The following is a 14189-nucleotide window of genomic DNA, read 5'->3' on the forward strand; positions in this document are numbered from 1 at the left end:
AGTTAAGTTAACTATAAATAACATTTCAGCATATAAACTAGGGTCATCAAGACTTTCAGTATGCTGATCTAGTATTTTGTAAGCGAGTGACTGACAATACAGACTACAGATGATGATGCAGTTTTTCGTGTGAAAGAAATTTAGTATTTACATGAATCCCATTGTGTATTATAAAATAAGCTGCTGAAGCAAAACATCTCGGACAATAAGACAAGATTTAAAAGTTTCACATATTTATTAATAATTTAAAAATTTGGTCACAAGCTTGGAAATGTGATCTCATTTGAACCAGGGTTGTTACAGAAGAGCTATTCTGAAAGAAATGAAGAACAAAGATCTTGATATAGTTAGTGACCAAGTGTTTTTGGTAGGAAGCAGCTGATGGAGTAAATATTAGTAAAATTAATAATAAGGCATTTAAGCTTATAAACCAAAGAGTCTACAAGGATTTTACTGAGACTAAATAACATTATTTTTAAATTAATTATTTTTAGTGTATGATAGGTAATGAAGTGGCATGGGGAAAATGAATTCTATTTCCCATATAGAGATAGGTTTTGTAAAAGGGACCTACATGGCCTTAAAAAATACGAAGGACATAGTAACAACTTACCTCTTCATTGAAATAAAAAGTAGAAATAATTCTCTTGAGAGGTTTGAAGCAGCGTCTGCTGACACATCTCACAGCAGTTAAGGAAACCGTTGGTAGAAAACTATCTCAGTGGTGAAAATGACTCAGGGATTAGGAACATATTTTGCTGAATATCTAAGTAGTTGACACTTTCCCGAACTGGAAGGACATTGCATACGACATTAAAAGCTGACTTGTGAGAACTTCTTGTTCTAAAAAACAATTCCTGCCCAATAAACCAGCTCACCAGCAGACACGATTCTGGGATCCTCATGAGCCTGATGTCGCCCCGCTGCGCGGCTGTCTGCATTCTGGCTCCACCACAGAACGTGCACTGTGGGAGGAAATCAGAAAGACATTCACACACAAATACAGAGAAATTAAGTAACAAAGTCCAGTTACTAGAGGTTAAAAGAGCGACACTAAATATTTCAGTGATAAGATTTCAGAGCAGCCAGAGACTTGAGAAAGAAAATTATAGATTAACTAATCGGACTGGTTTTACAGATGAAGAAATGAAGCAGGTTTGAAAAGGAAGGAAAGTAAGACAGCTAAAGGAACGTCAGACCCAGACTGTATGACTTGGTAGTATACTTTATTTTAGCATCTCACGTTGGCAGCTGAACTTGGTAACGGATGTGGAAGGGTCAGCCAGGTGGCACTGGTTTTGCAGGCACACAGGGGTCATGGAGAGCAACTGGAAACTGGCCCTGTGTATCAGGACTGGAGTACCCCCCAGAAGAGAGTCCAGGGAAGACCATTGGTGAGGATGCAGCCTCAGCATACTGGGGATGCCAGGATAGTGGGGTGACTGCCGAGCACAGCAGCAACTGTGGAGGAGGGTGTGCATAGTGGGGTGACTGCCAAGGACAGCGGCAGCTGTGGAAGAGGGGTGTGCATAGTGGGGTGACCAGAACAGCGGCAGCTGTGGAGGAGGGTGTGCGCAGTGGCAGGCTGAGCCCAGGAGGTAAAGCTGTGTGTTCTGAGGTTGGCAACACTAGCGAAGTGAAGCAGCCAAGGCCCTCTGAAGCCCAGACAATCGATCTGTGAGTAGGTCCCAGATGTCAGGCAGTGAACTTTTTGATACTACTGAATTTGGGGTTTGCTTTGAATTTGATTCTGTGCTCTGGTTCTTCCATTTTAGAATAGGATTTTACGAGAGCCTCCAGTCAAAAGACTTTGGCTCTTTTAAAGAGATGAAACTTATAAAAGTGGCATGACTTTCAAAGTTATACTATGCTTTATGCTGTGCTAATAATATTAACAGGACATCTGGGGACAAACATGGAAGGAAAGTTTATGGTTTAGTCATGACGTGTTTATATGTCAAGTTGACAGTGGTTCAATTGTGTTGGTTTTTTGTTCCCTCGACACAAAGCTTCTCAGATGCATCTGAGGAGAGAGAGCCTCAGCTGAGAAAATGTGCTCCATAGGATAGAGGGGGACAAGCCTGTGCCGCCCTTTTCTTAATTAATGACTGCTGTTGAAAAGGTCAGCCTCCTGGGGGTGGTGTCACTCCTGGCCTGGGTCATATAAAAAAAGCAGACTCAGCCAATCTGGGGGAGCAAGCCAGTACACAGCATTCTTCCCAGGCTTCTGCTTCAGCTCCTGCCTCCAGGTTCCCGCCTTGAGTTCCTGCCCTAACTTTTCTGCATGGTGGACTATAAACTGAAATAAACCCTTACTTCTTCAAGTTGCTTTCGATCACAGGAATAGAAGCCTAATTAGGACAGGGGCTATAGTTCGGTGGTAGAACACTTGTCTAGCATGCATAAGGTCCTAGGTTCAATCCTTAGTACTGATAATAATATATTTAAAGGAATAAAAAGATTATACAAGAAATACACTATTTCCTGAAGTTATTATGGTTGTTAAAATTTGTTTGTCTTATGTATCAGAAAACAGAAGTTTAGCATTTCAAAATAGTTTTGGTAGGTGGTAAGTTCTAAATAGGAAAGAGACAACTTATCAACTCTTTAAAATGATAAAAGTACAAGAACTTGTCAATAACATGTGAACTTTTACTAAAGAATGCTAGCAGATAAATAGGTCATCAATATACATGGAAATTTGAAAAGAAATGGACATCTGTACCTCTGTTGAGTATTCCATATTCTGAATGAAACACGCCAATTAGTTTAGAATAGCCTCGATTGACATGGGCATTTACTGCTCTTTTAAATGCCTCACCCCATAGAGCTGGGCCACCAGGTTTCATAAGAAAAGAAGAGAGTTCATAGACTCCTAGAATATGGAAACAATAATTTAAATAATGAGTCATAGAATGTCTATTCATATTCATATTCACTTGGTTTCATGAGAAGCTTGATCTACAAGTACATATTTATACAGATGCAGTAATGATATCTGCATTATTTTCCCTTAATTGTATGTTTAGAAATCCCTTGTCCACATGTAAACTTATTTATGCTATTAAACTTAATTCCACAGTGACAAAAAGTAGGGGCCAGTGAGGGCTGGAGAGATGGTTCTGTAGTGAAGATATGTACTGTTCTCATAGAGGACCAGGGCTCAGTTCCCAGCACTCATATCAGGAAGCTCACAACTGCCTTTAGCTAATGACTAGGTCCAGTGTATCTTACACTTTGGTTTCCACAGCAGGTATCTGCACTCGCTGCACACATACACACACACACACACACACACACACACACACACACACACACACGTACACACACACACACGTACACACACACACACGTACACACACACACACAGCGAGAGCGAGGGAGAGAGAGAGAGAGAGTTAAAAATAGGTTTAAGAAAAGAACTAGGCAGGGCGGTGGTGGTGGTGCATGCCTTTAATCCCAGCATTCAGGAGACAGAGGCAGGCTGATCTCCGAGTTCGAAGAGCGAGTTCCAGGACAGCTAGAAACCCTATCTCTAAAAACCAGAACAAGAATTAGAAACTATGTCTATATTATTGTCTGAAATATTTAAAAACTTGTTACTAAAGTAGATATTGAGAAATTAGTGGAGAAGATATTTTGGTGGCCCCTGAGGGTATACTTTTAGGAAAGAACTTAAATAATTTTTCATGGATTTGGAGAGGTGGCTCAGTGACAGAACACTTGCCATCAATGTATAAAATCCTTGGTTAACAGCAAAATAAAATATAATTTTTCTGCAGTGCCTCTGTTATTTTAACTCTTCCACGTCCACCATTTTTTCTTTGTGTTCTTTGGCACTGTATGTTTTCATAGCTAATAGGAAGAGAAACCTAACAGTGCAACAGAATGATGTTTCTATTTCCATATTCCGGCAAAACAAACCATCGTAAAGATATAATTTTATAGTTCTTTAATATTTTGGCTACATATTTGAAATGCATTTTATCACTACACAGAAGTATAGATCAGCAGAGGCAAAGAACTAGGTTGCAAGTAGTCTAATGAGAAAGGACAACTATTTTATTGAGATAGTGCTGAGGGCTGATAAGAGGCCCACGTGGGCACCATTCAACTCGGGCTTTTCAGGTCTCTTTGCAGTGTCATCTAAAACATACTACAAAGTTGAGAACAACAACAACAACAATTCTAATTAGTTTATGCTGTTCGAATCTGACTTCTGGTTACAATTAGACTGAGGTCATAGTTTCTTTAAATACACAAGAAGTAAAATCAGCAAGAAGACAATTAATTTCAAACTGAAAGAAAGAGGAAGACAAAAATCATTAATCACTTAATCATTTGCCCCAAATGGTCCGTTTTGTAAAAAAAAAAAAGATAGTGAATTAAAATTGGGTGTAATTTATAAATATATTTAATATAGTAAGCATAGCTATATTTATGTAGATATATAAAATATATAGTTATATTTAAATATGAATATTGTTTTAAAACAACGATAGAATATGATATATGAACTCTTACCACCCCGCCAATGGTCTCTGGCTCTCGATATGCGGTTTTCAACTACTACTGCCCATGTGACATTTTCTGTAACATAGCTGAGGTCTTCAAACCCAGAAACCTTCAAGCGGGAATGCTTCCCCATTACTCCTTGCTCTTTAAGGATAAGCGAAGAGCTGCACTTTGGTTTGACTCAACGATCACTTATGCCCTCTATAAAAGGGAGTCTCCCTGCTCTCAAAGTATATCAGAATGGACCATCTGTACCATTGCAGCCACGGAAATGCAGAGGCTAAGACAGACGCACCTTCCTCGGGAGGCGTTCCTATTTTGCACCATGGTACCAGATAGGTAATTTCACTCTCCTGTTTATCAATGGAAGCCAAATTTGGAATGAGGAATCGTTCTTGCCACTCTGTATCATTGGCCAAGGCTTTGCTAACTGCCGCTTGATGAGCAAAATTATCTGGTAGGAAAGAATGGAGAAACGTCTTTCAAGGTTGCTTTCAAACCATCTGTGCTTCTTTGGCTTACATCTGGAGCACACGAGAACATCGTGCTGTGGCTTGGGGAACAGCAATGTGAAGAAATGTCATATCAAGTGGCTCCTGGTCTTCAGGGCAAAGGAAGTGGAAACCACTATTATGATCTCATCGAGTGGGCCTCACAGGCTCTCCCTCCTCAAAGGTAGCTGCCTACAGGAGGTAAGTCACCGTATGTTCCTCTGCTTTCTTCTCAGTCTGTGACAGGGGAAAATGATGTAGCATCAACCTCCAGGTTTGTGCTGAGGATTAGCTGAATAAAGAGGGCTTACGCTAGTGTTTGACACTTACATGTGGACTGTTCTTACTATCCAATGGAGGTATTCAACTGACAGTTTCAGCTGAGATAAATTTTGCTTCAGTATTGATGGTAATTACTTACATGTGGACTGTTCTTTCAATGGAGGTGTTCAACTGACAGTGTCAGCTAAGACAAATTTGGCTTCAGTATTGATGGTAATCAGTCAAGCTATATCTTGAATACATTTTAACATTGAACAAAATTTGAATGTACTTGGCATCATTTCCTTTGCATAAGTAACTTCCAAAGAAAGCATGCTGGTTCTCATACTATTGTTTCTCCCCAGCACTGCCGACTCTGCCTTCCCAGACTGACACAGACAGACATGTTTAACAATGTGTGGGCCTAGTATATATTTATTGTAAAGACCTCATGAGACTAAGGTAAATTGTTTACATAGTTTATGCTAGGGATAGGAATAACACCTGCCTAAAGTGCGGTCAATTAGGACTTCATTACTTTCCCCAATGGGCCATGACTTAACATGCACCACGTGTGAAGTAAACGTTGCACTAAGGGTGTTTGCTGTCCTTCAAAACCGAAGAAACAAAAAGTATACCCGAGTCACCCACAGAATCTTCAGTAGGGAATTAACTGAACACTGATGACCAAGGACTAACTGCAATTAATTAGTAAGAGTTTGCTGAACATGGTCAAAGTCTGGTGTAAGCTAATTTAAGATTAGACTTCGAAAAGGCTACCAAGCATTCTGAATAATTTTGTAATGATCTCCTTTTTCAAGGCAGTGCAGTTTCAGTATGAGAACTTGTACGTAGTAATGTGTTTCCCTTAACTTCTTAAAGTAACATGGCAGCGAATTCATTGAAACTCTGGGATGTCGAAGTGAACTGGAAATGGTTTATAAATGCAATGGAAACAATAAGCTCAGGGTTGAGGAAGGTCAAAAGTTGACTGCCATTCCCTCTCAACCTCCATTTACCCAATCCTGAATATGTGAACTGCCCCCACTAAGACACTGATGTACAGGTCTAGCACCAGATACCTCTTTCATTTTGTGACCTTATCTTGGACTTGTGTAAGCAGTTTTCAACTTTGCATCAGAAAGAACATTTGTTCCAGTAAGATAATATAATTTTTTTGAGAATTGTAGTCTAAAATTTAATGAATTGATAGATAAGAACTCTTAATTTCTCAGTTATGTTAGACTTGGAGTTATTAAATGTGTACTAAGAAGAGTGGTCACTGAATTTACTTTTTGTTCTGCATTGTTTTAAAAGAAGTTCTCCTTAGTCTGTGTCTAGATGAATGTATACCCATCTAAGACTCCTGTAGCATCTGCCCAAATAAAAATCTATATGGAGCATTTGAACGCAGCGACTCATACCATACTTCCAAATATGGAATACTCGGTCTATTCTGCCTCCAAATTCTACCCTCCAACAGCCAACCAATTCAGAGTGAGCTGTCCGAAGATGAACATTTTGCTTAAAATTGTGCATGAACTCTTTCATCTTCGAGGGTTTAAGGTAATAAGTACAAAACTCATAGAATGTTCCTTCGGTTTGTCTTGGGCCAGTAGCAAAAGATGAGCACACCTGAAAAAAGATAAAACAAGTCTCAGTACTTCGGGGAGGGCAGAGATTGTGTTACCTCACACCCAAACCTGGGTCTGGTGACAGAGGACACAGGAGCCGGTTCACAAGCCCTGCTGTATTTCTCTCGTCAGCGCTCCACAGATGCAGGTTAGTAGGTTTTAAAGATCACTATGGTTAAACGTGTATTCTCCTCGAGCCACCTCCCCAAACTATGGCATTGCTGTCTTAGGGCAGCTTCTGTGCCGGAGAGCTACAGTTAGGATCCACGTGCGTTCTGTTTTCCCTTACGTTCTCTTCATCTACAGTGTGGATGACGACAGTGCTGTATCGGAGAGAACTCTGGAGACTGGATGTCTTTGGGTCTACACAATGAACGTGTTTACTAAAAGAAAAGTTTTTTAAAAAAGGAGAATTGCCATTCAGGTCGAAGAATCCTTCCTCATCCAGCAGAAACAGAATTGGAATGCAGTCAATGCATTAGCGTGCTGGCACTATCCGACTGCATGACAAACTTTGGTAATAGACCTGTGGTCCTAAACCTCCCTAATGCTGCAACTTTTAATACAGTTTTTCATGTTGGGAACCTAACCATAAAATTATTTCATTGTCACTTCATAACTGTAATTCTGCTACTGTTATGAATTATACTATAAATATCTGATATGCAGGATATCTGATAGGCAACCCCAAAGGAGTTTTGCCACAGGTTGAAAACCAGTGTAATAGATCACAATGGCCTGAATCACTATTCATTTCTAACAAGAAATACAGAGCAAAGATGGCTTTAATGCATTTAGTTGTACGCACGTGGTAGGAAAGCCTCTTGGGTATTTTTAGAAATAATCATATTTCTAAGTTTCTAGTTGTTGTTATGAAAGCACTTTTCCCTGGGAAAGACTCCGTCAGAGTCAGCTTGTGTATGTCTGTACATATGCGCCTGTATATGAATGTACACACTGTATGACCCTGAACTGTAAAAAGCCTACGTATTTTCAAGTTGGGGTACTATGCACCCATTTCATGAAGTCAATAGTACAGGAAAATCTGCTAAAGCAGATTAGATGAATATAAAAGTATGGAAAAAATGACTGCATACATGGAAAGCTTAGGATGGATAGAAAAAGTAATCTTTTTTCTCTTGCTAACTTTTGATTACAAAACACTTTATCGTATATAAAGCTTAATAAAATCTTCTCCCTTTAGTTCATTCCACAGATACCTACTCTGAACTGTATTCTTACTGCACAAATCAGTAAATTTTCTACAAAAATCTGCAGCTTGTCTCTGCATTTGATGGGCTTTGTGTGTGTGTGTGTGGTTTAACCAAAATCTACAAATGGGATTATTAGATCTGCTTACTGTCTATAGTTTAAAAATAAATAAAACATCAGAAAGCGAGCCAAAGACATTCACAACAAAATTTTACAGGTTGATTCAAAGAGGGTGTGTGCATTAGGAGAATGAAATATTTGTGGAAGGCACAAAGTATTGTTATTATTTCCAGGACATAATACACTGGAGGGAGCCTACAGAGAGGAGTGACTGGATAGAAACGATTTTCAAGATTTCTGCGGCTGAGCTTTATCGTGTCCAACTTAGACTTGTTCTCGCCAGCACTGACTCATTAAAGACAATGTTGGCTAAAAAAATAAAAATAGAAACTAAGTTCAGCGAAGCCCTGTAAGGAAATAATTGGTGGCTTTGCGTGGGCAACGCTGGGTGAGCAGTCACTAGTCTCTTCTTCGAGGTTTACCTGGCTCTAGACTAACTTAACTCCTTCTCATTGGGTTAAGTCAAAGTCTCCGCCGGAAAGAACTGGATTCATCCCCAGGATAAGCCGGTGCTCAACAGCTAGGGCTGGATGGTGGATCTCTTAGGCGCACGTCTCACCCCATCTTAGACGAGTTTCCGGATGCAGACTCCGGAGTAGCAGCCCTGGCATCGCCACAGCTCCGCCCACCTCCCAGCAGGCTCCGTCCCCTACCTGTGGCGCCAGTGCCCGCGGGGCCAGCACCTTCCTCAGGCAGCTTCGGAGCGCGAGCATGTCGCGTCCTTGAGTTCACCAGAAAGATCGCTGTCGGGTGCTGGGACTCGGTTAGGTCCGCGCTGGGCTGGGCGATGCTCGAGGGCGCGGCTCTGCCCCTCTCCGTCGGCCGCCGAGGGCCAGCCTTTTCGGTCTGTGTTGTCAGCTTCTACCCTTTGCTAGGCTTTTGTTCTGCAAAATTCGGGTCCTGACGTCTGAGGTGATGTTGCAATTAGCAGAACCCTGAGCTCCTAGCAATTCTACACCCTAGGCCACTGCTGTAAGCCCCCTAGGGTACTAACTTCAAAATGTAGGTCGCAGTGTGGATGTACATGGGTGCTCTAAAATCTCGGGGTGGGGTGACCTAGGGCAAGGACTAGGAACCTTCTTCACCTTTACTTCAGAATACTCAGCATCCCCGTTGACCCCCACAACGGGGGCCTGGGAGGCTCTGAGTAAAAGTTGATTGTCCTGGTGCCCAGAACAGTGGGGCCACAGGCCTGAAATGAGCTCTTCACAGTCATATGCGGAGGGACCGAAAGGAAATTGCTCTGGGTACTTAAAACAGCGGACATATTTGGTACTCCCTGTTTGGCTGTTGGTGCCCAGGTTAACGTCATCTAACACACTGTTCCCTCCCTCTCTCCTCATGGTTATGTCTTTGTTAGGTATACTCCGCTGTTTCACAGTTTTCCGTTTACAGATAATGTTCATTTACTAGAAGGATGAGAATTTAGATCACCTCAGAGCATGTGCCTTCTGGCGTCTACAGCATTTAAAATAATTACCTCATTAGTCTACATTATAATTTATGACTCTGACGCTTCTTGCTAATAATTGCTGCATTCATTTAAGTGACATTTCTTATATCATGAGAGACAGGGAAGAAATAGAGGCTTATCAAGTATGGTTTTATTGGGGAGTGTTGTGGAAGAGGTTTTGCTTAGATGAGGGAGGTTTTTTAAAAATTAGACATTCTGGAAGAATTTGGCCCTTTTTTCTGGAGACGTTATTTCCTAAACCAGCAAATCTGGACGAATTATCTTTTGCGTAAAGACAGCATCTACTTGGTTAAAATCTGACACTGTTTTTTCAGCCCCGAGTTAACAGTCCATTTACTTATTCAGTTAATGCATGTTGCATTTCTTTTATGCTGCAGGCACTTTTCTAGAAACTATAGAAGTGGGGAAAAGGTAGTTCTTTCCACAGTGGCCTTTACAGTTTGTACAGTCCATGACCGAAGAGAAAATACAGTCAGAGCCATGTAACTGAGGCCAGCATCGGTGGATTTAACCAGAGAAAGGAGAATGTTGGGGATAAATGAACTGTTCTGGATATGTATAGACGTTTTGTCCTGCATTAACAACACAATAAAGTGTAACAAGTATTTACACAGCCTGAGATGCCTAGAGATGATTTAAAGATACAGGAAGCAGAGTGTATGTTATATGCAAATGCTATAGAAGGGACTTGAGCATATATGGGTTTTGATATCTTTTTCACTGGGCCGTGGATCCAAGGTGTGCTGTTCATGAGAGAATTAGAATTAGTGTATGAACACAAAGAATTAAAAGTGCTGGAGGAAGATAGCAGAGATTGTGTGTGTGTGAGTGTGTGTGTGTGTGTTTGTATCCATTTGGCCTTGAAAAAAAGTCAGTATTAGAAAACTTAGCTTGCTGTGGTCACAGGATAGTCTTGTGTCAGTACAGTAATGAAAATGATCTGAAGGAGGAGGGGAAGCAGCTTGTTCCCTTTTTTTCTTCTCTGTGTCTTCTTGATGGAATGTGGCTGTGGTGATTTGAGCACATTGTTGGGTTAGAAGGCATATTCTTAATATGGTGGAATGAAAGGGAAGTGGCACAGGATTCTAAGCCTGGGCCAACCACATTGTAAGTCCTGCCTTAGCCTCTCCCAGGGGCTTCTCCTACATGAGAAATTGTCTGCTAATTTCAGCCACCACCTGTAGGCAGAAGTTTCCCAAATAACCAACATAGAGATTCATCGAAGATCTGGATATCAATTCACATACCTACGAACACCTGATTTTTGACAAAAGAAGCAAAAAAAAAAATAAATAAAATTGAAAAAAGGAAAGTATATTCAACAAATGGTGCTGGCACAACTGGATATCAACATGTAGAAGAATGAAAATAGATCCATATCTGTCAACACACACAAAACTTAAGTCCAAGTGGATCAAAGACCTCAACATAAAACCAACCACACTGAACCTCATAGAAGAGAAAGTGGGAAATACAACTGAATGCATTGGCACAGAAATCATTTCCTAAATATAACCCTGGTATCATAGACAATGAGAGCAACAATTAATAAATGGGACCTCCTAAAACTGAAAAGCTTCTGTAAAGCAAAAGACATGGTCAATAAGACAAAATTGCTGCCTATAGAATGGGAAAAGATCTTCACACACCCCACATCAGACAGAGGGCTCATCTCCAAAATATACAAAGAACTCAAGAAATCGGTCATCAAAAGAATAAATAATCCATTAAAAAATGGGGTACAGCCCTAAACAGAGAACTCTCAACAGATGAATCCAAAATAGCTGAAAGATACTTAAGAAAATGCTCAACATTTTTAGCCATCAGAGAAATGCAAATCAAAACAACTCTGAGATTCCATCTTACACCTGTAACAATGGCCAAGATAAAAAACATTGATGACAGCTTATGCTAGAGAGAATGTGGGGTAAAGGGAACACTCCTGCATTGCTGGTGGGAGTGCAAACTGGTACAGTTTTGGAAATCAGTATGATGATTTTTCTGGAAATTAAGAAGTAACCTATCTCAAGACCCAGCAACACTACTTTTGTGTATATACCCAAAGGATGCTCAATTATACCACAAGGATATGTGCTCAGTTATGTTCATAGCAGCATTATTTGTCATAGCCAGAACATGGAAACCTCAAATGGATAAGAAAAATGTTGTACATTTACACAATGGAGTACTACACAGAGGAAAAAAAAATAATGACATCTTGAAATTTGCAGAGAAATAGATGGAGCTAGAAAATATCATATTGAGTGAGGTTACCCAGACCCAGAAAGATAATTATAATACGTACTCACTCATAAGTGGCTCTTGGACATAAAGCAAAGAAAAACCAGCCTACAGTTCACAACCCCAGAGAACTTAGAGAATAAGGAGGACCATAAGAGAGACATACATGAGTCTAATCTACATGGGAAGTAGAAAAAGACAAGATCTCCTGAGTAAATTGGGAGCATGGGGATCATGGGAGAGGGTAGAATGGCAGGCGGGAGGAAGGGAGGGGAGGGAAGAAAATATATAGCTCAATAAAAACAATAAAAAATTCTAAAGAAATAATTAAAAATGCTCAGTCAATATCTCAGGCTTGCTATTAACAAACTCTTACACTTAAATTAACCCTCATTTCTTATTTATGCTTTGCCATCTGTCTTGATACCTTTTCTCAGTATGGCATGGCATTTTGATCTCTCTGTGTTTGCCAGTGACCCTCTGACTCTGCCCTTCATCTCAGTGTCCTCAGTTTGGTTGTCCCCCCCCTCAACTTTATCCTGCCTTGCTATAGGCCAATCACCTTCTTTATTAACCAATGAAAAAAATACATATTCACCATGTACAGAAGGATTAGTCCACAGCATTTCTCCCTTTTTGTCTAATTAAAAAAGAAAGATTTAATCTTAACATAGTAAAACTATGTATTACTATATATTAAGGAAGAATTACAATTACAGTATCTGGTTTATATGTATTTGGGAAAATTAAAGAAAATACACTATCATCTATCTTATCTTTGTGAGTCCAAAGTTTTGTAGCTAATTTACCTTCTATTATAACTCAGGAGAGCTGTAAGTAGTTTCAGCTCCATCAAAGACCCCAGAAGGGTGATATGTTTCCTAATAACAAGGACATCTTACTGCCTGGACAGTAACCCAAAGTTCTTCTGTAACACTGGGGCATCCATCTTTGGCCTACAGGCCTAGCATATTCTACAGACTTTCCTGTCATATTCTGTGGGTCTTTGAATTGTTTAAAGACTATCTATCTATGTAAATATATCTGTGTATGACCTTGAAACTACACCTAACATGACTCTAAGTTTGACTATTATAGATAGATGACTATTAACTGTAGTTTTAATTATACATTATTTTTAAATGAGTTATATAAACACAACAACTTAAACAAGAGTAGAAATACACATACAGTAAAACAAAATTAACTTTAAATTTGTATCAATAAACCAAAATCATAGCAATGTAAAATGTTTAAGATTCATAGTTGTGTTCTGGATTAAGGAAGATTCAATAATCTACCCTTTTATCCCTATCATTTCTATATCCCTCCTTATTAAAATGAGATCCCTGAATTTAATTTTCTTTGTTTAACTTTTTTTTCTGAGCATTATCAACTGCTGTGTAATTTACATCATGGCATACTGGCAACCGGCGCTCCTCCTCCTCAGTTCCCTGAGAGCCTAGTCTCATGGCGGCGGTACATTTACCAGCAGCTCTGAGAGTCATGTTTACAGCGCCAACTCTGGGAAGTTTCTGGGTCTTCACTGTCATTGAACAGCATGTCGCCCACCGCTTATAAACACCATTAAAGTGTCTGGCAGCTTCTTAAAAGAGCTTCTTAAAAGGTTTATTAAAAGAGCTGCCCATTTTTGCCACTAGCACTGAGCCAGGAAACTACCACTTAGAGGATCTGTGCCTCCCCTTGCTGCCAGCCAACAGAGCCCACTGGAGAAGAGGTGTTTACCAAGAAACTGAATCAACTCCATTTTTGTGTTTTCAGAATCCTTTTCTAAAATTGCAAATGCTTGGCTGATATCTCAGATTTTTTATTAGCTAGTTCTTACACTTATATTCACCAATGGGAATAACACATATTCAGAGTGTACAGGATTATTTCACAGTTGGCTTAATCTTAGAAGAAGACTCTTTTCTTGCATTGATATGGTTTTCTTCATTCCTGATTTGAATCCCCAGATTCCAGATGTATAAAATTCCTTTCACTAAGATTAGCCAGCCCTTTTGTCAGTTTCTCATTTTCTAGAGCTATGCCCGCTAGGCCCCTAGTTCTTTCTCTCTGGTGTGGATTAAGCATTCCCCGAGATGGCAAATGGTGATTTTGGGGTCTCTCTTCACATCCACAGGAATCTCGTTCACTTTCATTGAAGACATTCTTCAAGATCTAGTTTTTATGGTTTTGTTTTCACTAAATTTCTATTTTAAGGAAAGGAAATATGGAATT

At 39.9% G+C, this 14189-nt stretch overlaps 1 protein-coding gene across 2 annotated transcripts; it reads right to left on the reverse strand.

The window, feature by feature from the left end:
* Window positions 1-713: 713 nt before the first annotated feature.
* LOC142847340 (protein NipSnap homolog 3B-like) lies at window positions 714-8946 on the reverse strand. Of its 2 annotated transcripts, XM_075968051.1 has the most exons (6): window positions 8887-8946; window positions 6692-6902; window positions 4811-4969; window positions 2726-2875; window positions 879-965; window positions 714-790 (listed from the first exon to the last, which is right to left on the reverse strand). In XM_075968051.1, the coding sequence occupies exons 1-6, from the start codon at window positions 8944-8946 to the stop codon at window positions 714-716; spliced, it is 744 nt and encodes a 247-aa protein (XP_075824166.1). The 2 variants fall into 2 exon arrangements, with proteins under 2 accessions (XP_075824166.1, XP_075824167.1); XM_075968052.1 differs by lacking the exon at window positions 2726-2875.
* Window positions 8947-14189: the final 5243 nt, after the last annotated feature.

The sequence above is a fragment of the Microtus pennsylvanicus genome, chromosome 3, assembly GCF_037038515.1.
Source record: "Microtus pennsylvanicus isolate mMicPen1 chromosome 3, mMicPen1.hap1, whole genome shotgun sequence".
Lineage (NCBI taxonomy): Eukaryota > Metazoa > Chordata > Mammalia > Rodentia > Cricetidae > Microtus > Microtus pennsylvanicus.